We start from the raw sequence: 26,151 nt of genomic DNA, 5'->3' as shown, positions 1-26,151 counted from the left end.
ACGTGGGCAGCATGCATATAATGAAAGCCATGCTGCCACACGGAATCTGATAGAGCAGACCATTGGCGTCCTTAAACAATGCAACCGCTGCCTGGAGGAGCCCTGCAGTACTAGCCAGAGCGCGCCTCAATATTCATCATGGTTCCCTGCATGCTCCACAACCTCGCCATCATGAGGGCACTGCACTTACCACCAGCTATACGGCGAAGAGTGAGGAGGAAGAGGAGGAGGAGAAGGAAGGGAGGAGACAACCTACACAGCCTCTTTCTGGACGGGCTATCCGTAATTGACTCATTCGACGGCGGTACCAGTAACCACAACCCCAATTCCCATTCACCAACAGTTCCACACTTTTCCTACCCTCTGTTACTGACCACCACAGCGTCCTCTTAGACACAATGCTACAATAAAAGCCACCACAAAACAAACATTCCAAACCAAATTTATAAATCAAACCATTCAATATTAAATAACAAGGTCAACTAATCGCCCTTGTGCATTCCCTTGGTGCTCCTATGCAGTGCTCCCCCAGCGGCTGCAGCATGGCTGGTGGAAGGCTTCTGACTTTAAGTGGGGGAGACTGCAGATGGCCTTGGAGGACAACCTCGAACAGCTCTGGGCCTACAAGGCCCAGCTTCGGACTGCACCATGATGGCATAGGTGGTAGCTGTCTGGGCTGGCTGACTGACAGGCAAAAGCAAGGAGACTGGTGGAGTGGCAGTGGTGGGAGCACGAATGCTGTCACCCTGAGAGGACTGCAGGCTCCTGCTTCATGGAGCCACTTCCACTCTCCTGGGCCTCAGCAATCCTAGTAATCTGTTGAACAGATTGCTGGACTGCTGTGAAACCCTGCAAGCCCCTTTCAACACTGGTAACCGCAGCCATGATGGCAGCAGTCTGAGCTTGCGTGGCAGCAAGCTGATCTTGCATGACAGAAGTCTGAGCTGCCACTGCAACACTTGGATGTTGGGTGACTTCTGCTTGTGCTGCAATGGAAGCTGTGACATCGGTCATCAGACGCTGCATTATGGTTAACTTGGGTCCACAAGTGCACTAATAGAGTTGCCCATCACCTCCATGCTGGAAAGGATGTGCTCCAAGCTCTGCACAAAGCCCTGTGCAAGATTGGTGCCGGATGCCTCCATGCTCCTTGACATTACATTCTGGTTTTCTGGCAGTCCTGCCAATACACCAAGCATTTTGTTGTGTATACCCATCAGCCTTTTTCTGTAGGCCGCCCCATCGATGTCCTCATCTGATCCTGTGCAGCAGAACTCATGTGCGACCTCGCCCTCTGGGGAGCTGGCACCTGCGCTACCCTTGCCCCCTTCCCTAGCTGCGGGCCACTCATGCCCGGAGTCTCACCACGTGCAGACCCCATGTCTAACCTTTCCTTTAAAGACTGCGAGTGTGAAATTGAGTGATGGTGCATCTTAAGCTTCATTTCCTCCTTCTTCTTGCACTTCCTGCTCCTCCACCACTACCTGGCCAGGTTACAGTTCTTGGCTATCTGAAAGGAGAAAGGCACAAGGGTACGGTTGCGGTGAGGGGAGGAAAGCAAGTGGTGCAAGAGATTGTGGGATGAGGGGGAAATAGGAGGTGAGAAGGAGGATTAGGTATAAGGATTGTTTCAGCCCAGCTGCTGGCCACGGGCTCAGCAATGGCTGCTTAATTATCTCCAACATTGTCTCCTCCATGGGGTTAGGTCATGCAGGCGTGCCTATCCCCTGCTGGTTAGCTGCTGCTGCTGCCTCTGGTTATGAACCACCTTGTCCTACAAGAGAGAAGGAAGTGTGTCAGTGAGTGTGGTGCAATGTGTTTGGGTGATGTGCCTGTCATGGTTGAATAGCTGGCATGCTGTGAGATGTGGGTGTGAGACTTGCAGCAATGCTAAGTGTGCGAGGGTGAACTGAAGCTATGAATGTGAGGTATGAGTCGTGATTGTTCGAGATTTTTGGTAGGTGAGTGAAGGGGGTGAATTGAGCAGTGTCTGAGCCTATTTGGTTAAGTACGAATTTCTATGGAAAGTATTTTTTTTTAACTCCATTACATATTATGATCAGGAGTGATAGCAGAAAAAACATCAACCTGTAAATCTATTTTCTGTAAATGGATTTTCTGAATTGGGCATTAATTGGGTGAAATTTGGATACATTACACCAGATCTCCACCCACTTTGTGTCACAGACAACTTTCAATGGGCGGGAAATGCCAGTGTAACATGCACTCACCTCAAAAAGGCAGGTGGAAACCTTATTTAAATATTAATTCAGGATTGGTTTGGTCCATCCAATTCCCAATGTTCCTGCATGCAGGTCACTGGGGGTGATTTTTATCTTGCTAATGCATCGATTTTTGGCATGAATGGAGCAAGAGCAGAGAATTTTATTTTTAAAAGAGTTCACACTGAAAATGTGCCAGAGGCCTGCCTGGTCTGATCTTTGAGTGGGCCTCAAAATAGGGGCCCAGTGCTCCTGCTTCAAACTGGCAGGAGCGTAATATCAATATGCAAATCAGAGTCCTGCACTGGATTAAGGTCCCAAACGCCATTTTGGTTGCCATCAGTATTGCTATTGACAGTTCTACAACCCGTCCACAAAACATGGGTTGTGCAAGTTGGAAAGGCACGATTTTCAGTGATATTTATAGGGATAGAAAAGGGTGTAAAAGAAAAGACAGCCATCCGTGGCTAAGTAAAGAAATTAAGGATAGTATTCGACTAAAAACAAGGGCATATAAGGTAGCCAAATCTAGTGGGAGGATAGAGGATTGGGAAAACTTTAAAAGACAGCAAAAAATAACAAAAAGATTGATTAAGAAAGGGAAGATAGATTGTGAAAGTAAATTAGCAAAAAATATAAAAACAGATAGTAAGAGTTTTTATAGTTATATAAAAAGCAAAAGGGTGGCTAAAGTAAATGTTGGTCCCTTAGAGGATGAGACTGGGAAATTAATGGTGGGAAATATGGAGATGGCAAAAACACTGAATGAATATTTTGTATCAGTCTTTACAGTAGAGGACACCAAGAATATCCCAACACTGGACAAACAGAGGGCTATAGGGGGGGAGGAGCTAAACACGATCAAAATCACTAAGGAAGTGGTACTCGGTAAAATAATGGGACTCAAGGCGGATAAATCACCTGGACCTGATGGCTTACATCCTAGGGTCTTGAGGGAAGTGACGGTAGGGATTGTGGATGCATTGGTAATAATTTTCCAAAACTCCCTGGACTCAGCAAAGGTCCCGGCAGACTGGAAAACTGCTAATGTAACACCCTTATTTAAAAAGGGCAGTAGACAGAAGGCTGGAAACTATAGACCGGTTAGCCTAACATCTGTGGTAGGTAAAATTTTGGAGTCCATTATTAAGGAGACAGTAACAGGACATTTGGATAATCATAATTTAATAGGACAAAGTCAGCATGGTTTTATGAAGGGGAAGTCATGTTTGACAAATTTGCTGGAGTTCTTTGAGGAAGTAACATATAGGGTGGATAAAGGGGAACCAGTGGACGTAGTGTATTTAGACTTCCAAAATGCATTTGACAAGGTGCCACACAAAGGATTATTGCTTAAGATAAAAAATCACGGGATTGGGGGTAATATTCTGGCATGGATAGAGGATTGGCTATCTAACAGAAGGCAGAGAGTTGGGATAAATGGTTCATTCTCAGACTGGCAATCAGTAACTAGTGGTGTTCCGCAGGGGTCAGTGCTAGGTCCCCAACTCTTTACAATCTATATTAACGATTTGGAAGAGGGGACCGAGTGTAACATATCAAAGTTTGCAGATGATACTAAGATGGGAGGGAAAGTAGTGAGTGAGGAGGACATAAAAAACCTGCAAGGGGACATAGACAGGCTAAGTAAGTGGGCAGAGATTTGGCAGATGGAATACAATACTGGAAAGTGTGAGGTTATGCACTTTGGCAGGAAAAATCATAGAGCAAGTTATTATCTTAATGGCAAGAAACTAAAAAGTACTGAAGTACAAAGGGATCTGGGAGTCCTGGTGCACGAAACTCAAAAGGTTAGTATGCAGGTGCAGCAAGTGATTAAGAAGGCCAATGGAATGTTGGCTTTCATTGCTAGGGGGATAGAATATAAAAATAGGGAGGTATTGCTTCAGTTGTACAAGGTATTGGTGAGACTGCACCTGGAATACTGCATACAGGTTTGGTGTCCATACTTAAGAAAAGACATACTTGCTCTCGAGTCAGTACAAAGAAGGTTCACTCGGTTAATCCCGGGGATGAGGGAATGGACATATGAGGAGAGGTTGAGTAGATTGGGACTCTACTCATTGGAGTTCAGAAGAATGAGAGGCGATCTTATTGAAACATATAAGATTGTGAAGGGGTTGGATCGGGTGGATGCGGGGAGGATGTTCCCGATGATGGGTGAAACTAGAACTAGGGGGCATAGTCTTCGAATAAGGGGCTGCTCTTTCAAAACTGAGATGAAGAGGAACTACTTCACTCAGAGGGTGGTAGGTCCATGGAATATGCTGCCCCAAAAAGCTGTAGAAGCTACAACATTACATAAATTTAAAACAGAAATAGACAGTTTCCTAGAAGTAAAGGGAATTAAGGGTTACGGGGAGCGGGCAGGAATTTGGACATGAGTCTAGGTTCGGATCGGACATGGCCCTGTGGGTAGCGGAGCGGGGCCGTGTAGCCTGATCCTGCTCCTATTTCGTGTGTCTAATTCTGTTACATTCAGGAGATGGTTCTGTGATAGTAGATTGGCGGTTAGGATCAGATCAGCCATGATCTTATTGAATGGCGGAGCAGGCTCGAGGGGCCGATTGGCCTACTCCTGCTCCTATTTCTTATGTTCTTATCCTCAACTGCTCTAAGGTAATCGCTGGAAAGTTTTTGCAGATATTTGGCTTGTGACACGTTGTGGTTTTTGGCTACTTATAACTGTTACAACTGCAGGTACTGTCTCTACACTGTCGTTAACAGGGGCTTCTGGCAACCCACTTTTGCCTTAATGGGGATCTGCTAGGAATTTCATTGTGGCTGCAAGAGGAGGAGCAGGAAGCGGCACCCAGAGCTGCACCTGCAGGGAGAGCTTGCAGAAGGCCTTGCTTTCCCAAAGTTTTCACATCCAGGACTTCATAGCTACAGGTCTCAGAGGTACACTGCATAAGGAGGCTGCACTTGTCCAGGCAGACAATGACAGAGTAGTGTCACCTCCTGCAGCAAGACCTGAAGCCAGAGTTAATACAGCCCAGAACCTTTTTGCCTCTAGCTCCTTCCAGGCTGCAGCACACACACTCATCCTCTCACAAATGTTATCTCAAGAAACTTAACATTACAAACAAACCGATTATGCCTTCAAACAAGAAAAATAGTAAACATTTAATAGAAGCCTTTACTGAGCCCACATGTAAAGATTTTGGGGTCTTCTCGGTGCTGCCCCAGGCATACCGCCACCTTCCACCAGGCAGTCCTAGGGAGTGCCACCGCCCTCCCCCACCAACCCACATTCACATCTGGTGGGTGACGAAGGGGCAGCCAGTGGGCTGGAGGGGGGGAGGGGGTGGGGGCAGGAAATTGAGGTCAGGGTAGTGAGATGGCGTTAGACCTCACCACCCCAATTCCCCATCATTTCTACCATTATCCAGCCCAAATGTGGTGGGATCACAGAGGAAAGTAAGTTGACAGCATGAAACTACCCATTGCCATCAGTGAATAGGCAGTCTCAGCGAGCCCATGAGTATGGTTGGTGTGGTTAATGAAAAAAGTTCACGCCGGTGCAGTGAGAAGTTGGAGTTAAGATTGAGACCATAGTCTGCATCAGGGCCTTGCTATGTCTGAGCTGGAAGTACAGACACAAGATACAAAAAGTGGGAAATTGTTTCCATGAACTGATCTGACATCCTTCATCTTGAGCACACAAGCTATCCAAAGCAAAGAAAATATCTTTCCTCAGGTGTTTCTGTCTCACCCTGAAATTACACTGTGAGATACCAGCATAAAATAAATGAATGACCACTTGACCTGACTGTCTGACATTCGCTAAAGTACTGAAGGCAGGAATTTCAGACGAACACTGTGAGCATTCATAAGTTAATGTATCTTGGTGTAATTTCAGGACCATTGTCTATTTGTATCAGATGGAAATTAAAAACATTATGTAAAAACATTGGCCCCGATATTTACGGGGCTGTGAGTTTGGAGCAGGGTTGGGGGGGGGAGAACATATGGACGGGAAACCCAGAATTTTTTCTGCAGGTTTCCCACCCGATAGGCAGCCTGATTGACAAGCTAGCTGCCGGCTGGGCAGGAAAGCCTGCGACACAAGGATGCATCGGAGCAAAGAGCAGGTAGGGAGGCAACGAGAGATCGCGGTCATGGGTGGGTCTAGTGGTGGTCGAGGGGGAGAGATTGCAGGAAGGTAAAGCGTGGTCAGCAGGGACCGAGATGGTGGTCGGGGGAGCGAGATGGTGGTCGGGAGCGCGAGATGGTGGTCGCAGTGGGGGGGAGGGGGGAGATCGCGTGGGGGGGAGAATTGGCGATCGCAGGGAATGAAGCAGGTAAACTTGTTGGGGTGGGGAGAAACACTCCTGCTGCTCCTGGGCCACCAGCAATGCTGTAAAGGCACTTAATTTATGGATCCGACCCTTCGCACCTGCTTTTACATTAGTTAAAAATAAAAAGCCTGTAAAAATGGAGGCACGCAGCCTACTTAAAAGCTGTTACCAACTAACCCATCTCCTGAGAATGGATTGGTTGCCTATCCCCCATCCCGCTTCCATTAAAACTGGAAGTGGCCAGTTTCAAGGCAGGTTAGAATCGGGTTTGAAATTTTTAAAATTTTAACTTCTCACCTGACCCAAACACCTGATTTTGGGGGTTAAAATTACCCCCATTATATTGTTTTTGTTTGCATTTTCAATAATTTCTTGCAGCAACTAGTAAAAGCACACAGTGTTTTAATATTTTCTGGGACATCTGAATTGTTTTATGATTTCCATATTGAAATTGGGATCTAGGTCTGACAGCTGTGGAGCCACAATGGCTGCCTTGTGCTTCTGACCTTTATTTGTGAGTTAAGAACAAATAATTTAAAGCAGGATAGTAGGGCAAACAATTGAAAGTTTTGGCATGCTTTTTGTCCAAATGAAAAAAAAATTGCATCCAAAATAGGCAAAATTTGAATTGGCAGTGTTCCTGTTGAATTAAATAGCGTGAAGAGGAAGGGGAAAAATGGTCTGGTGACTGAAATGAGGCTCATATTGCTGGAAATGGCTGAAGTAAGGAACAGAGGTTGAGGATCATGTTTTTGTGGTTTCCAGTGTTAAAGAAATTATTTGTTGCCATTTTGGGCTTTACCTCCTGTTTGAGGGAGATATTTCTTATATAAACTGCAAAACCTGCATTTAACAAAAATCTTAGTTTTTGCCCCCTTCAGGTTGAGTAAATCTTTTACAGCAATAAAAATAACCAGGCAGAAAGGAAGTCATGGGTGTTTGGTCTCACAAGCTCCATGGTGCAAGATTGCTAATTAGAACCAAGGGATTGGTTAGGCTGTCACACAGGAGGAAGTAGAGGAAGTCACAGTGTTCTCCATGTTTATACCAATTACATGCGGTATAATTCATTTTATTCTGTGTATGTGTGATTCATTTTATCAACCACAGAACTGTACTTTGCATGTGTAAAATTTAAAAAATAGCTATCTCTGGAATAATTTATGGTGCTCTTAAATTCCATTCAAAGTTGCAGCTAAAATGAAACAGAATGTCTTGCCAGTGATTGTGCTTTCCCAGTATTCATTCAAACATGCATAAAGTTGTCTTAACTGACTCATACCTATAACATTTCTGAGTCATGAACTTTTTGATAGGCAGATGAGAACTGCCATAACACACTGTAACTGGTAGGATAAGAACATAAGACAGTAAGGAACAAGAAGAACTTAGAGACTCAATCTGGTGAGATATTGACATTTATATCCATTAAATTACAATAATTAGTGTTTAATATTATTATGTGATGAACATGCAGTATATTAGTAAATATTTAAACAATAGTCTACTACTTTTGCGCTTGATTAATTGAATACTTGAAAGCTTTTTTACATTTAATTTAAAACCACCTTTAGTCACCCTCACATTTCAGGGTTCAGGATAAATAACATTTAAAAAACAAGAAGCAAACAAAGCACAAGAGATGAATGTAATTATGTCAGATGTCTAGTAATACTATAAGATCTATAGAAAGATTTATTAGTTCAATATAGAAAAATACAATGATGGTACAGTAATAAATTCTATTAAAATACTGCACGAACAAAGGTTAATACAGTTGAAACCACATACCAAAATCTCCATTCCTATATTAGCTGTATATTTTGTGTCACTTTACTAACACACAGGTTAGATTTTCCTCTTGCTGCATGGATAGATTCTTTGCTTGACAGGATGATATTATGGTTATGTTGTTAAGGTATTTTAAATGCTTAGTTTTTTGTAATTGAGCATTTAAACACACTGGCCTGGAATGGCATATGCCATTATTATAGGCTAGAAGTTCCAGGAAATTTTGATATACAGGTAAGTGAATATTGTCATTATTTGAGTCACTCCATCATTTCCTGGAACTTTTGTGCTGCTCGTTGCAATCCTTGGTGAAAACTGTTGGAAGTGAATTAGCATAGATGTGCCATCCTTTCTCATCAATGTCGATCACCAATTTCCTGAATTAGCATCACTTTGATTGCTGCTGCTTCTTGGGGAGAACAAATTAGCGCCCCCGCGCTCGAAATTGAATGATAGCGCCCCAAGCAGGAGGCAGGGCGCTACTGGAAACACTTCCCCCTCCCTCTTGGGGCGCTTCAATTCAATATCGCGGCGCTATGTGCCACAGTGCCACGTGCGCCGGCACGTAGCGCCGCGGTACTGCAGGCCTCACACCCCTTATTAAAGGGGAGGGGCCTTGCGCAGTGCGAACCAGGGCCCTGCTGGGCCACCAGGGAGCGGGGTGCCAGCTAAAAGAGCCTGGCACTCAAGAGGAGTGCCGGGCTGATAGAGGGCAGAGGGGGCAGGTGCTGGCAGGCGGCCCACAAAAAAAATGGCTGCCCGGCACCTCCCCTTTAAATATCACCGTCCCGGCCACAAGTATGCCCCCCTGACCCTGTCGGACATAGCGTCCGGCGGTACATCGGGGGCGCGACCCAAGTTGGTGGCCAGGGCGCGAGCGGGATGCTGTGCATGGCAATGATGTCATCGCCAGAGGCGCAGCGCCACGCGGTGCTACCACCGCCGCTAACCTCCTGCTGAATTTCGCGGGAGGCATTAGTGGTGCCGCGCCTGGGCGCTAGTTGCTTTGTGCCCTGTTAGCGCTAACGGGAGGCGCAAAGCAAACGAATTTTGCCCCCTTGGACTTTTAAATAATGGCACTGGTACTGCCATTTTAACAGTTCGTTATTGCACACACTGTTTGCTTTAAAGAGTCTGTTTCATATAATCCCAGAGAAAGAAATGTGCATGCAATTTAATTAAGTGACCAAAAGTATTTTATTGCAAGTTTTTGTGTTTCTGTTTGAAATGTCAATTTGAACACAACAATTATAAAGAGATGCCTGCACAAGATATTGGATCACCAATGTTGTCTGTATTTTTTGACTCATTCGCTTTGTCAATTTCAGTTTAGTTTCATAAATTAATTGGAACTCCAAATCTGCTAGTAACTTTACTAAATAAAAACAGAAAATGCTGGAAATACTCGACAGGTCAGGCAGCATCTGTGGAGAGAGAAACAGATTTAACGTTTCAGGTCGATGACTTTTCATCAGACCTGGAAAAAGTTAGAGATGTAACAGGTTTTAAGCGAGTGCAGTACAGGGAAAGGGGGAGGGGAGGAAAGAACAAAAGGGAAGGCCTTTGATAGGGTGGAAGGCAGGAGTGATTAAATGACAAAAGGTATGAAGATGCAAGGCAAAAGGGGGTAGTAATGGGATAAGTAAAGAAACAAAAGATGGGTCCAGAGAAGGTGTAAATGGGAATAGCAGAATCATTACCAACAGCTGATGTCTGAAAAAATGGGAGCAGTGGTTATGATCTGAAATTGTTGAACTCACTGTTGAGTCCAGAAGGCTGTAAAGTGCCTCATCGAAAGATGAGGTGCTGTTCCACCAGCTGCTGTTGAACTTTATTAGAACAGTGTAGGAGGCCAAGGACAGAGAGGCCAGAGTAGGAGTGGGGCAGAGAATTAAATTGACAAGCGACCAGAACTCAGGGTCACGCATGCAGACTGAACGGAGGTGTTCTGCAAAGCGATTGCCCAATCTGCGTTTGGTCTCCCCAATGTAGAGAAGACTGCATCATGAGAAGCGAATACAGGATACTAAACTAAAAGAAGTACAAGTAAATCGCTGTTTCACCTGGAAGGAATATTTGAGGCCCTGGACGGTGTGGAAGGGAGGAGGTAAAAGGACAGGTGTTGCATCTCCTGTTCTGTCATGAGAAGGTGCCATAGAAAGGGGATGGCGTGTTGGGGGTGATTGATGATTTGACTAAGGTGTCATGGAGGGAACGGTCCCTTCAGAATGCTGAGAGAGAAGGGGAAGATGTGTTTGGTGGTGGCATCATGCTGGAGGTGGCGGAAATGGTGGAGGATGAACCGTTGAATGTGGAGGCTGGTGGGGTGGGAGGTGAGGACAAGGGGAACCTTATCGTGGTTCTGAGAGAGGGGAAGGAGTGAGAGCAGAAGTGCGGGAAATGCATCGGACTCAATCGAGGGCCCTGTCAACCTCGGTTGAGGAAAAAGGAAGACATCTTGGAAGCACTGGTATGGAAGGTGATCATCGGAACAGATGTGACAGAGACGGAGAAACTGGGAGTATGGAATAGAGCCTTTACAGGAAGCGGGGTGGGAGAAAGTGTAATCAAGGTAGCTGTGGGAGTCAGCGGGCTTATAGTAGATATTGGTTGACAGCATATCCCCAGAAATGGAGATAGAGAAGTCGAGGAAGAGAAGGGAAGAATCGGAGATAGACCATGTGAAGGCGAGAAAATTAGAAGCAAAGTTGATGAAATTTTCCAGTTCAGGGCAAGAGTAACTTTATTACTTTAATAGCAAATACTTTTCATGGAGAACAAAATATTGTGATGAAGGACTGGATTTTGCCAGGGCTCAGAGTGCAGGTTTGGAGGCGCTGTCAAAATAGCAAAGATTAACCGGGTAGGAAACCCGCTGTCAACCCGCCTCCATTCGAGTCTTCCAGGTGTCGGGTCTGTCTGCGCAGAACTGACCCGACACCAAGTGGCGGGGGAGACAATTCAGATCTTTAAATGGCTTGTTAACAGCCAATTTAATGCTATTTTGAGCCTACCTTGTAATTTTACGTGCTTCCCCCACGGGTTACCTGCTGCTCGGGGAACACGTCAGCTCACCCTGTCGTGAGTTGCGTGCTTGGATTTATCTGATAACTTGACAGCTGCAGAAGTGGTATAAAGGATACCGTGTTGCAGCTGTTCAGTTTCAGAGCTCAGAAACTGTCGTTAACTGCATTTGTAAGACATATAGAGATTTCTTTAGTTTGCAAGTGTTTATAGCCAACTGTATCTCCAGTGCCACCTCATTGGAACAAACCCTCTCAATTATCCCCAACATCACCAGGCACACCAACATCAACAACAACAACACCAACCTTCTCCGCCATCACCTGATACTGCACAGGATACAAGGCATCAGCACCTGACAACATTGCTGCCTGGGAGGCCAGCGATGGCATCACCATTGCCAGATTTACTTCACTTGACGCCGTACACCCTGGCTGCCACATGATGCGCCAAGTAGACACCATCCCACACCAGCACCATAAAGCCATTCCATTCACACTCATCACAATAGCGGGGTTGGCGGGGGGGGGGGGTTATGTCCCAACATTCACTGGAACTCACTGAGACACTTCTCAAGGTGCGCACAGATCTGTCCAATAAAGTGAAGTGTTGAAAATATAGATTTCACTGTATGACAACACATGAACATTGGCTAAACCTCTCAAGTGCCTACCCTTGTGTGTTGTTAGTTGGTATGGTTGCAGTAGGATGAGGGTGAGTGTGAGGGGTGGCTAGTGAAATGGGGAAATGAAAATGTAGATAGAGAGAGATGGGTGGAGGTGCAAGGTAAGTTGGTGTGAGTAAGGATGTGCAGGAGTTGGGTATGGAAGGCAGAGTGATGGGGATGTAATGAGTGGCGCAGCATGGTGAGTTTGAATGTGGCTTTGCAGTAACGTTTCATGATCTACTGAGATCATTGAAAGATTGGTGCCACTGCAGCCAGGGACTCCTGACGACATCCCTGATTGTGTCCTCCTGTACAAAGTGCAGACAGACTGTGTTGATCTCTTGGGGAGGTCTCTTCTGCCCAGGGGAAGGGAAAGGAAAAGAATCTCCCTGCATGCTGTGACTCCCTCCATAAGCATATGGAGGGAGTCATGCATGAGCCTGGATGCAGACATACACCTTTGTGCAGTGCTTGTCAATGTTTGCAGCACCTCAATGCTGCAGAACACTGACAGCACAACTGTCAAAATCAATGTGGCCGTGGTCCCTTTAAGGAAACCGTCCGATGCCGCGTCATCAAATGACGTCATCAGACCCGCTTCCTGTTAATTGGCCAGGAACCCCGCAGGGCAGGCTTAACAAGGCCAATCAATGGGAAATCATTTTCAGAGAGCGACTGCAGACGGGAGCGGGACTGGAACCTGCCAACAAGCTCTCCCGCCGCCATCCCACCTCTGCAGGTAAAATCCAGCCCGAAGTGTGGGTTTCAAAAGGTTTTTCATTATATAAATGTTAATAACAACACAGCCCTAAAATCCAACCCTCGTACCCAATTTTACTCCAAATTGTATTTAATTTTCAATACCAATGGTATCACCAGAATTGATTGTTAGGTGGGAATCGCATTACAGTTTGAGTAAATTTATGATGTAATCTTGATGAAGGGTCTAGAACAGTGTCTCCCTGCCGTCCCTGTGGGAATTGCAGTGCTAAAGCAACGTCAGGGCAATACACAGCGAAGCTTATCAAATCTGACACTCCTTGAAGTGTCAATACTGTTGTAATGAAATGAATAAGTATTGTCAGTATATTGTATGATTCAGAAATCAAGCTCCTGAAAGATGGGAGGTGGGGGTGGGGGCAGCAGCAGGATGGTATTTGAAAATAAGCAATGAGCCCTGATTCTTATTTAACACTAAAAGGCCTGGTAGATCATTGCAAGTGTTGTGTCGAAAGTAAAACAGGTTGGGAAGGACTGTAGATAACATCTCGCATGTTTTTTTTAAAGAAAGAATATTGGATAATACAAAAGAGTTCAAAAAGTAATGGAACTGATATTGTTTCCACTGTATTCATAAATAATGTGGAGGAAGGCACTTCTAGTCTATATTACCATTAAGTGTTATGATGAAACAGACAATTAATGTTGGAGAGACTTGTAGTATTCAAAGGCAACCTGAACCAATTCAATTTATGGGCTAAAAACAGAAAATGAGTTCAATGGAAAGGAAAATTGGGCTGGTTGTATAAAGGGTGGCCGATCCACTGCCACCCCAGCCAAGGTTAGATTTTACCCCCAGTATTTTAAACTTTATTGGCAAAGCCATATTTGCAATATTTGGTACTAGTTTGACTACCTTACCTTAACTGGTGAATTTGAGAGGGTTCAAAGAAAAGTTGACAAAAGTAATTCTGGGGCATTAAGCTCGGAGTTAAGAAAAGAGGCTCACAAACTGATTATATTTTCAGTGGAGAATGAAAAGATGAGGGGAGACAAAATTCGAATCTTTTAAAAGCTGGAAGGCATGGATAATGTGGATGAACCCAGCTAACTTAATCCTTACCTCACTGTGGATGAATTGTTTGACCCAGGTGGTGATTGGACTTTAGACTGACCAGTTTATATTTATGATGATGATATAACCATAAAAAATTTGAGTTCTGGCACATAACTATCTGGAAAAAAGAGGTTTTGGGGGCTCTTTCCACTCAGTGAGAGGTGAGTTTTTACAATCGTCCAAATGTATGGTGACACCAAGAGGTAAAGTAAATAAGGTAAGTTTAAGCAAAATTAGAATATATATTTGGAATAATTAGAATAGAGTATTTAATTTTCAAATTAGGTAGTAAAATTCAAATAATTAAAGTTGAAGAATAGGATCAGGGCAAAAACAGGGAATAAGTGAAGACGGCAATCAAGTAAAGTGTTAATTTTAAAAAAAGCGTAAGCATTTATTTTAGATGTATTGGATTAATATTACAATAATAAAACTACTCCTGACATTTGACTAGCATTATTACAGTAACATTGACATGTATCTGTATGTGAAATAAAGCTTTCAGTAAAAATGAATGGCTCAAAGAGACCTGAGTTCCTGTGTCCCTCTTAGCAGTCTAATGGTGATTGTAGAACTACAAAATTAATGAGCCTCAAATGAGACTATAGATTGGGCTTTTTTCCCCCCCAAAGAGTGGAATAGGGTATATGAAAACTGGTTGTCCATCTGAAACAATTAATCCTGTCTTGGTTGGCTCATTGAAAATGAAGCCGGATGTGTACCTGGTTAATAATAAGGTTAGGGGGTTTTAAGAATAGGTATCGGCATAGATAATAAAATATTATTTGCTCTACTAGCTGGGATAATGGAAATGTTATGTATGTGATGCAGTTAGTCATCATGAATAATACAGATTGCATTGACTAAATTACCTTGGAAGATCACAACAAAATTTTACAGAGTTTTATCACCTTGAAACTCTCACCTGTGATCATACGACCTCTCTGATAATGCAAATTATACATAATACTTTGTAAAGAATGAACTTAATAGCCCTAACAGTCTTTCTGCATCCCACACTTTGCGTTATTATGCGTTCACATTTTTTAAGCAAAAATATTTAGTATTCTTAGAATTAGTGGAAGCAGGTCACTGGATGAAGGATACAAATTTTTTTTTTTTAATTCATTCACGGGATGTGGGCAATGCCAGGATTTATTGCCCATCCCTAATTGCCCCTGAAAAGGTGGTGGTGAGCTGCCTTCTTGAACAGCTGCTGTCTGTGTGGTGAAGGTACTCCCACAATGCTGTTCGGTAGGGAATCCCAGGATTTTGACCCAGTGACAATGAAGGAACGGCAATATATTTCCAAGTAGGATGGTGTGTGATTTGGAGGGGAACTTGGAGGTGGTGGTGTTCCCATGCACCTGCTGCCCTTGTCCTTCTAGGTGATAGAGGTCATGGGTTTCGGAGGTGCTGTCGAAGAAGCCTTGGCAAGTTGCTGCAGTGCATCTTCTAGATGGTACACACTATGCCTATGGTGAAGGGAGTGAATGTTTAAAGTAGATGAGGTGCGGAATTTCCCGTGCTGCTTTGTCCTGGACGGTGTCGAGCTTCTCGAGTGTTGTTGGAGCTGCACTCATCCAGGTTAGTGGGGAGTATTCCATCACATTCCTGATTTGTGCCTTGTAGATGGTGGAAAGGCTTTGGTGAGTTAGGAGGTGAGACACTCGTCACTGAATGCCCAGCCTCTGACCTGCTCTTACAGCCACAATATTAATATGGCTGGGCCAGTTAAGTTTCTGGTCAGTGGTGACCCCCCCAGGATGTTGATGGTGGGGGATTCGACGATGGTAATGGCATTGAATGTCATGGGGAGGTGGTTAGACTCTCTCTTGTTGGAGATAGTCTTTGCCTGACACTTGTGTGGCACGGATGTTACTTGTTATTTATCAGCCCAAGTCTGGATGTTGTCCAGGCTTTTCTACATGCGGACTGCTTCATTATCTGAGGAGTTGCATATGGAACTGTACACTATACAATCATCAGCGAACATCCCCACTCCTGACCTTATGATGGAGGGAATTTCATTGATGAAGCAGCTGAAGATGGTTGGGCCTAGGACACTTTACTAGGGCTCCTTGGTGTCACACACTGTTAAATGCTGCCTTGATGTCAAGGGCAGTCACTCTCACATCATCTCTGAAATATTGCTCTTTTGTCTATGTTTGGACCAAGGCTGTAATGAGGTCTGGAGCCAAGTGGTCCTGGCAGAACCCAAACTGACCATCGGTGAGCAGGTTATTGGTGAGTAAGTGCCGCTTGATAGCATTGTTGTCGGGGCCAATAGCTTTTGCTGTATCCCGTGCGCTCAGCCGTTTCTTGATATCACATGGAGTGAATTAAATTGGCTGAAGACTGGCACCTGTGATGGTGGGGACTTTAGGAGGAGGCTAAGATGGATTTCCACTCGGCACTCTGGCTGAAGATCCTTGCGAACATTTTGGCCTTGCCCTCTGCACTCATGCTAGGCGCTGCCATTGTTGAGGATGTGGCTGTTCATGGAGCCTGCTCCCATTAATTTAGAATCCTATAGGTGTATTTTAATGGGTGCCCGGCAATGTAGGGGTGGGCAGGCCATCCGCCTGACCCATCACGTGGGAGGCCCAGTCCATTTCGAGGGCCAGGCCTCATTCACGTATATGTGGCGAGCTGCAGCTTGCCGGCTCCGGGCTGAGCAGTATCAGGTGGCCCAGAAGAAGAACGAGCTGGGAAATGCATTGGGAGGGTGGGGGGGAAGGGTTAGGTTATGGTTACGGAGAGAAGGGGAGACCCCAGGCGGCAGTCACCCACGTTATTCTTGTGGAGCCCCGAGGAGAGGCTCCTACTTGTCTTTGCCCCACAAAAATAATTTTACCTTCTTGGGCCACTTCTGCCGTACCACCAGGTTTTACTGCATGGAGCATCCACAGCAAACACTCCACGCAGAAACCATTAAAATGGCATCCAGGTCCTATGTACGTCAAAATTTATATGAAATCATGCTGTGTGTGCATATACTTCAATGGGAATTGTTTTACTGATACTAAATAAAGTTTGTTGCAGTTATTGTATTAACAGAAGTAAATGCAAGTCTTTCTTTTCTTTCAAGGCCTATTCAGTGCCACAAAAGATGCAGGTCGTGCTGTGCCACATTAAAAGAAATTCTCCATTCTAACCCCATCCTACGGAGAGGAATGTTATAGTTGCATTTTGCTCAAAGGTATCATCAGGAACATAATGGAACAGAGATAAAGGAGTGAATTTTAACACCCAAGAACGGGTGGGTGAGGTGTTCAGATTTTTGATTTTTAGAGCGGGAGCGCAACCCGACTCCAACATCTGACTTCTGGGTTTAAAACGGCATGGGTGCCGGTGAGCAACCTACACGCCGAAGTCAGGGATTTCCTAATTGAATGCGGGTGGGTACTTATTGGCATAATTAACGTGGCTCAGGAAACTGATCAGGAAAACGGAGGCGAGTTTGAGCAGCAATTCGGGTGAGTAAACTTGTCATTGACCCATCTGAATAAAAGCTCACTTATTACAGCTGACAAGATCCGGATGCGAGGCACATTTGATGTGTTTGACAACACATTAGAAGAGGAAGATAGTCACCATCCATGGCAGCAACGACGTGCTATGGTGGGATCAGAACGTGCACAGGAGGGAGGTGCACAGGAAAGGGTCCAAGGTCGCAGGAGCCACTACCCATGTCACAGGGTTTACAGACAGAGGCTCAGCTTCCTTGACCTTAGAAACATAGAAGATAGGAGCAGGAGTAGGCCATTCGGCCCCTCGAGCCTGTTCCGCTATTTAATGAGATCATGGCTGATCATCCAAATTCAGTACCCTGTCCCTGCTTTCTTCCCATATCCCTTGATCCCTTTAGCCTTAAGAAATATATCTAACTCCTTCTTGAATATATTTAATGAATTGGCCTCAACTGCCTTGTGTGGTAGAGAATTCCACAGGTTCACCACTCTCTGGGTGAAGAAATTCCTCCTCATCTCTGTCCTAAATGGCTTACCCCTTATCCTTAGACTGTGACCCCTGGTTCTGGACGCCCCCGCCACCGGGAACATCTTTCCTGCATCTAGTCTGTCTAGTCCTGTTAGAATTTGATAAGTTTCAATGAGATCCCCTCTCATTCTTCTAAACTTTAGCGAATATAAGCCTAATCGACCCAATCTCTCATCATACGTCATTCTTGCCATCCCAGGTATCAGTCTGGTGAATCTTCGCTGCACTCTCTCCATGGCAAGAACATCCTTCCTCAGATTAGGTGACCAAAACTGCACACAATACTCAAGGTGTGGTCTCACCAAGGCCCTGTACAACTCAGCAAGACATCCTTGTTCCTGTACTCGAATCCTCTCGCTATGAAGGCCAACATACCATTTGCCTTCTTAACCGCCTGCTGCACCTGCATGCTTACCTTCAGTGACTGGTGCACAAGGACACCCAGGTCTCGTTGTACTTCCCCTTTTCCCAATCTATTGCCGTTCAGATAATAATCTGTCTTCCTGTTTTTGCCACCGAAGTGGATAACCTTGCATTTATCCATATTATACTGCATTTGCCATGCATCTGCCCAATCACCCAACCTATCCAAATCATACTGGAGTTTCTCTGCATCCTCCTCACATCACACACGCCCACCCAGCTTTGTATTGTCTGCAAACTTGGAGATATTACATCTAGTTCCCTCGTCTAGATCATTTTATATATATATTGTGAATAGCTGGGGTCCTAGGACCGATCCCTGCGGTACCCCACTAGTCACTGCCTGCCACTTGGAAAAAGACCCATTTATTCCAAATCTTTTCTTCCTGTCTGCCAACCAGTTCTCTATCCAAGACAGTACCTTACCCCAATCCCGTGTGCTTTAACTTTGCACGCTAATCTCTTATGCGGGACCTTATCGAAAGCCTTCTGGAAGTCCAAATACACCACATTCACTGGTTCTCCCTTATCTGTTCTACCAGTTACATCCTCAAAAAATTCCAGTAGATTAGTCAAGCATGATTTACCTTTTGTAAATCCATGTTGACTTTGTCCGATCCTGTCACTGTTTTCCAAGTGCATCTTTTATAATGGACTCCAGCATTTTCCCCACTACCGACGTCAGACTTACCGGTCTATAATTCCCCATTTTCTCTCTACCACCTTTTTTAAATAGTGGGGCTGCATTAGCTATCCTCCAATCCATGGGAACTGTTCCATAGTCTATAGAATTTTGGAAGATGACCAGCAATGCATCTACTATTTCTAGGGCCACTTCCTTAAGTACCCTAGGATGTAGTTTATCAGGCCCTGGAGATTTATCGGCCTTCAATCCCATCAATTTCCCTAACGCCATTTCCCTACAAATACTGATTTCATTCAATTCCTCCCTCTCATTAGATCCTATTTTCCCCGACATCTCTGGGAGGTTATTTGTCTCCTCCTTTGTGAAGACAGAACCAAAGTATGTATTTAATTGGTCTGCCATTTCTTTGTTCCCCATTATAAATTCTCCTGATTCTGACTGCAAGGGACCTATGCTTGACTTCACCAATCTTTTTCTCTTCACATATCTATAGAAGCTTTTACAGTCAGTTTTTATGTTCCCAGCAAGCTTACTCTCATAATCTATTTTCCCCCTCTTAATTAATCCCTTTGTCCTCCTTTGCTGAATCCTAAACTGCTCCCAATCCTCAGGTTTGCTGCTTTTTCTGGCCAATTTATATTTTCTCTCCTTGGATCTTATGCTATCCCTAATTTCCCTTGTTAGCCACAGTTGATTCACCTTTTTTGTTTTATTTTTATGCCAAACCGGGATGAACAAATTCTGTAGTTCATCCATGCGATCTTTAAATGTTTGCCATTGCCTATCCACCGTCAACCCTTTAAGTAATGTTCCCCAATCCATCCGAGCTAACTCGTGCCTCATACCATCGTAGTTTCCTTTATTTAAATTCAGGACCCTAGTCTCTGAGTCATCTACTTCACTCTCCATCTTAATGAGGAATTCTATCATATTATGATCGCTCCTCCTCAAGGGCCTCGCACAACAAGATTGCTAATTAATCCTTTCTCATTACATAATACCCAGTCTAAGATGGCCTGATCTCTAGTTGGTTCCTCGACATATTGGTCCAGGAAACCATCCCTAGGAATTCCTCTTCCACATTATTGTTACTAATTTGGTTAGCCCACTCTATATGTAGATTAAAGTCACCCATGATAACTGCTGTGCCCTTATTGCATGCATCTCTAATTTCCCGTTTAATGCCATCCCCAACCTCAGCATTACTGTTTGGGGGTCTGTATACAACTCCCACTAATGTTTGCAGAAGAGCAGTGCTGCAGGCTGAGGTTGTCATGCCAGGTGGTGGCAGACATCTGCAGCCTCCTACAGGAAGACCTTCTCCCTGCTGGACTTGGTGCCCACGCATTACCAGTGGCTGTGAAAATGACCACCGCCCTCAACTTTTTCATCTCTGGATCCTTCCAGGGTGCTACTGGTGACATATCCAGGATATTCCAGTTAGCTACACAGAAATGCATAAGACAGGTCACTGATGGATTGTTTGCCAGCAATGTTCCCTTTAATTGTTTTTTGGTGTGTGGCCCATTCAAAATACTGCACATGCGCGGTTTTCCCTATTTAAAAGCCGGTGAGCCGGCTGTGCGGGAGCTGCTGAGCGCTGTGCAGCTTAAAATGAGCATTGTTTGCTAGGGCCGGCAATTATGTAAATTTCCTCTGTGATGACAATAGCCAGAATGAGCAGACACTCTGATTCGCGCCTCTGGCTGGATTCCCACAGGTACAGAGTGCTATCGACTGCACACACATGGCAATCCAAGGGGGAGGGAGGGCAACGGCTGAGAAGTGGGAGCGCTTTGAGTGGAGTTCCCACTTCCATGTCCCCTTTCGTCATCACCCCTCTTCTGGGCCAGCGCCACATCACTCCTACCACTCTGCAGGAGAAAGCTTGGTGGAGATCAGTGACACGTTGTAAGGCCATGGATAAGGTATCTGTCATCCTGTTTAAGGCCACAGACAAGTTGTCATCCAAAGTCTGCATGGTCATGGCCTGTATGGACTCATTTGTGAGCCATACTTGAAACTCAATGGAGACGAACACTCTCTACATGGCAGGCATTCTTGCAATTCCCTGTGTCACCAATGCACTTGTGATGGAGTTGGCCTCCCCTGTCCTCATGGAGAGTGTGCGTGGCATGTCTGTCACTACCTGGCTAGGTTGCTGATGCACCTCTTGCATGCTTCTTCTTAAGGATAACCCCCGGGTTTCAGCATCTGTGTCCAGCTGAGCAGAGCTTGGAGAGGATTGCGCCCCCCCCCACCCCCGATGCGGACGCTCCACAGCTGTCCCTGCCACCTGTGTGTGATTGTGCTCACTGGTGAGGTGGGAATCATCAGGTGAAAACCCAACTAACTGTCTAAATGGACCCACCAAAGTGCAAGTATCTGTGCTGGTGCATGGCTGTATGTCCTGTGATGGTGCACACGCAGAAGGAATGAGGTCTTCTGAGGAATCGTCCTCATGGGTGTCCTGCGACACTTGCTGTACGTGTGAAGGCCCTGGAAGACAAAAGAAGGATACAATCTAGTCGGGGCAAAGCCACAATCTTGACAATCACTATATACTCAGTCTTCTCATAGTTCAGTCATTGATGAAATAAAATCAGCATATGTGTGTCAGAGAAATTTGTATTCTGTCACCAGCTATCTGCAAGCTTCCTGTCTTTCCATCTCTGACTGAGAGGGATGCAGATGTGCCACTTATCTCCATGACATCCTCCTCTGCATCTGTGAGCTGGACTATTTGTGGCAGCCCACCCCCAGTCCTGTCCCTCTCTCTTGGGTTTTGCGCTCTCTTCTACAAAGGCTGAAATATCAGACCTGTGATTAAGTGAAGGTAAGGTATTCACCCAATGGATACAGTGCATTCGGTGAGGGTGACTATGAGACACATGCATCACATTGCATAAGGATTGGGGTGAATGGCAACAGTGGATGGATAAATGGGGAGGCAGTGAAGGCTGGGTGCTGCTGAAAGTTGAGTGGGTGTGAGGAGTGATGTGATGGAGAATGCTTATCAAGACAGAGTGAAAGGGGGCAGCGGCTTAAAACACAGGATGTAGTTGAATCAGCAACTGTACTTATTTTTCCTGACCTGGTTAGGTTATTAAACCGCTTCCTGCATTGCACCCAAGACCTGTGCACCACGCTCCTGCTGCTCACTTCCTCAGCTACCTCCAACCACGCCTTCTTGGTGAGAGCCACAGGTTTCTTCCTCCCATTGCTGGGCAAAGTATATCCCTCCTCCTCCTGACTGCACCCAGCAGTAATTCCAGTGACGCATCATTGAATCTGGGTGCTGTCCTTGCTCTATGTCCACATCCGTCCTCCAATTTCCCTATCTGCACTGTCCCTTTAAATACAGCTGAGATCGCAACATGCACGTGCACATCACGCCTGCTGCGCAGTTTACAGGTACGAAACCCGGAAGTTAAAATTAATTGGTACAATTGAGTTGAGATCACAGATTCCGACACGTTCATTTGATTTCCGGGTTTTGCCCACTCTTTTACACCCCACCCCACTTGAAAGCCGCCTTCAGATTAATATCTGGACCAAAGTTCTTCTCACGTTTGATTCATTCCATGAGTGGGAAGACCTGGTAACTTGCGCATGACAAAGTCACGGGTAACAATTAAAGTCTGTTTCATGACCATTCCACTATTTCCGAAGGTCCTGTTTATACAACATATGGTATGAGGATTTGTTTAAATGAAAGTTATTTAAATTTTATTTAGTTTAATGAGGATTCTGACAAGCACAGAAGGTACTTTAATATTTCCTCATTGTGTCATGTGAGCTGTTTGTCCTTTGTTTCGAGAGGTGACCTTCTATGTTGAAAATCCCCTATAGTATTAAGTGCTAATTCACAAGTCATTTTTGCTTTCCCAGCGAATCACCAATTTAGTATGAAATGACAAAAAATCCTTAAAAATACTTTCAATCAGTAAATGAAATGGTACAAAGAGAAAATCCTCAGCATCTCTGCTTCATATCGTAGTGTGCTGCTAATGTGAAATAATCTGGAAATTCCTCACCCTATATGTATTGTATAAAGATTGCTCTCAGTTTTATTCAGTTTAACAGTACATCAGTGCATATGCAGTCCTGTACATTAGACGGGACCAGAGCATTGGTAAATATAACGCTCTGATTCTCTATGTGATACATCCAACTCATTTCAGCATAGTGAATCCTGGTTGAGGATACTCTCAACATGCTTTGATATGTGAAGGGTGTCAAACACTCACTCCCTTTGGCATGTTGGTGACAGTGGAGAGTTTTTTTGGTGCTTTTTTTGATAGTGACATTGAAATGCCATAAAAAAAAATCAGGGAGTGGATACTGATTGCATTGTAATAATGGCCCCTGCCTGTACGGTACTGAGGAATTGAGAGCAGCAAGTCGATTGAAGGAGTTGACCTTTGGTCTTGTCCTTCAGATTCACCAACCTGTCCTCCATTCCCAGTAGAGTACAAGTGGTCATCTATTATTAATTAAAATGCTATTTGAAGGAAGGGTAGTCAGAGCTCCCACCACTTTCTGAGTACAGTATAAAAATATCTATACACAACCATTCAGAAAGAAAACACTTGCACAACATTCCTGGCACAATCTGGTGAACAGGAATGAGTCTGATACTTCATTTTAACTTAGTATTCTGACATTCTACAGTTATTTGATTGCATTGTATATAATTCAAATTTACATAGAGACAAATTACACACGTGGTGTTGACTGTGTGTGCAGATGTTAGTAATATTGAAGGTATCCATTTTTTCTTTTGCTACCAATATTTCTTGTAAAATAAAAGCCAGTTTAATAATCAGACTACTTATTGACCAATGTCCATTGTGATTTAGAGAGGCTTCTGTAAAACCACTTGCCTATATGGTCATATGTTGAATATCTTTTCAAGAATGTATGTGACCTATATTCTAAAAAAAGTAAGATTCTATACCATTAAAATTGTATTGATCCAAATTCCACACACCTTCAGAAATATGCATTTGCCTAGAAATTGCAGTACCTCCAGAATATGCCTCCGACCTGCGAAACATTTATGAAATCACCTGCTGGTGCTCAGCCTGCGAAGAGTTGCGGTCTTGAGCTTTGAGGCTGAGGGCAGCATAATGGCCCACAGATCCCAGTGACGCAGGCGGTTTGGAAGCGTACCTGGGATCACGCGGGCCCAGTCCTCCAATGACAAAGGAGGATTCCATTGCAATCATTTACGAAGGGAATCCCCTAATGATATGCAATGGAATCCCCAAATCTAATAATTATACAATGTACAGAATTGCAATTTTATTCATAAGTTCTTTCATTGCACAAACCTCAATAAAAATGTAATTTTTGGGTAATTTTAAACATCATTAAGACTGTAATCCGGGCCAATATTTGCATAAATTCATTTAATAAAGTGTATGTGCATAATTTAGGATATAAAAATGTTTAATTTAAGGCTTAGATATCCCCCTATGCTGATGCAAGCAGTCCCAATCCTGCTTGCATCACCAGAAGACTTGCGTGGGGAAATTGCTGGCCAGTCGCTGGGCAAACAGCCCAACTCTGCGCCAGCAATTGCTTTTTCGGAGCCCCTGTGGATGGCCTGTCAATGCGTATGTTGACAGGCTACAAGTTCCGGATTTCGCGCATGCAGAAATCCAGAACTTGGCATTTCAAAGGGATTTCAACGCCGTATTCTGCCGTCAAGGGCACCGCAATTTCAGGGCCATTAAATACTTAACAATTTACAAAATTATTTTACATATATAACTACAAAGATGCTGAATAGTGAAATTTATCATTGTAAGATTGTATTGGTGCAAATACTGAAGCTATTGCATATTATTTAAATACTGACATGAGATTATTTGTATGATCAGTTGTTACTGTGATGTTTGAACTGTTATGATAAATCCATTGCACTGGTTATTAAATGTTGAGATTGTGTAAGAAAAGATAGAACTGTTCAAAAATTCTTTTCATTATTCTGCTCATGATCCAAACCATTTTCATCAGCCCTTTGCTGAAATACCTGGCTTCAGGATGTTTTTTCTGAGGTGGTTACAAAGATTTGTGTGGACTATAATAATTTTTCTGTTTCAGTCCCTGAGATTCAGTTACTGGTAGAACATGATATTGATTATATGTCACTCTTTGAGATTAAATATTTATGGAACATAGGAATAGTATTTTGACCATGCATCTAAAATATTATATTGAAAAATTCCATTTTATTTAGTTGTTATAAAGATGTTTTGCTATATATTTTTAAATGTGATTTTTAAAAAATATTTTTGTAAGATTTAGAATAACTGTTCACTTCCATTTGTAAGTAAAGGACAAATTATGCAGTTAGAATAAACTTTATGCTACTTTTTTATGACATCTTTGCCATCTTCATTTACTTCAACAAAGAAGAAAAATACATTCCTGTATTTTACAATAATTAATTTTTATGTCATTTGCTCAGCTAACATTGAAAAATGGTGATAAAATAACATGAAGTCGTTAATCCTTCATTGTAATGTTACTCTAATATCATTTAAATGACATTTCTTAGGCTCTTTTTACAAAGGAGCCACTAGTATTCTGAATATAAAACCATTATTAAATCTTTTGTTTGTTTATCCACAGTCTCTGGATGGATTTGTATTTGCACTAAATCAAGAAGGAAGATTTTTATACATCTCTGAAACTGTCTCCATCTATTTGGGTCTTTCACAAGTAAGTAAATTTTTAATTTCCCAGTAATATGTGCTGTGACATTTCTGTCATGAAAGTGTCCTCAAAACCAGTGCAGTGCCACAACTAATAAGGTAAAAAAGCGCACCCACTGTGTGGATGACCATTTGGGCATAGTAAAATAATAAAAATTGAAAAATAAATATTTTACATTGAAACACTGGTATTTCTTTTGTGATAGAAAGTTATATTTAAATGCTCAGCTCTTTCATAGACTCTTTTAATCAGTTGTAGAAAAATGAAATCACACAAGTCCTGAGCAATTGTCTTATGCACAGTATTAACACGCATACAGAAGGACCCTGCTTATAGGTTGCACCCAAACTTCAGTCAACCCCCTCACCCCAAAAGAAATAACTATCAACTCGCATAAAGATGGCACCCCGCAACTCAAACCTTGGTTTAAAAAGCGTGGCTTATATTTCTTGTTAACTATAGACTTACTCATATTTGTATATTTTAGTTGA

The 26,151-nt window shown here is 43.7% G+C and overlaps 1 protein-coding gene across 3 annotated transcripts in view; it reads left to right on the top strand.

Moving 5' to 3' along the window:
• The window catches only part of npas3 (neuronal PAS domain protein 3), a 1,485,068-nt gene that overhangs the window by 1,032,997 nt on the left and 425,920 nt on the right, over positions 1 to 26,151 (top strand). For all 3 annotated transcript variants that reach the window (XM_086003382.1, XM_086003381.1, XM_086003383.1), the window contains exon 5: positions 25,577 to 25,666. In XM_086003382.1, the coding sequence (XP_085859508.1) occupies positions 25,577 to 25,666 (90 nt within the window). The remainder of the gene's footprint in view (positions 1 to 25,576; positions 25,667 to 26,151) is intronic.

Source organism: Somniosus microcephalus, chromosome 12 (assembly GCF_052327205.1).
Source record: "Somniosus microcephalus isolate GS21.2 chromosome 12, FLI_Smic_1.0, whole genome shotgun sequence".
Lineage (NCBI taxonomy): Eukaryota > Metazoa > Chordata > Chondrichthyes > Squaliformes > Somniosidae > Somniosus > Somniosus microcephalus.
Note: the sequence above shows the minus strand (reverse complement) of the source record. Positions and strands in the feature narration are given on the sequence as shown.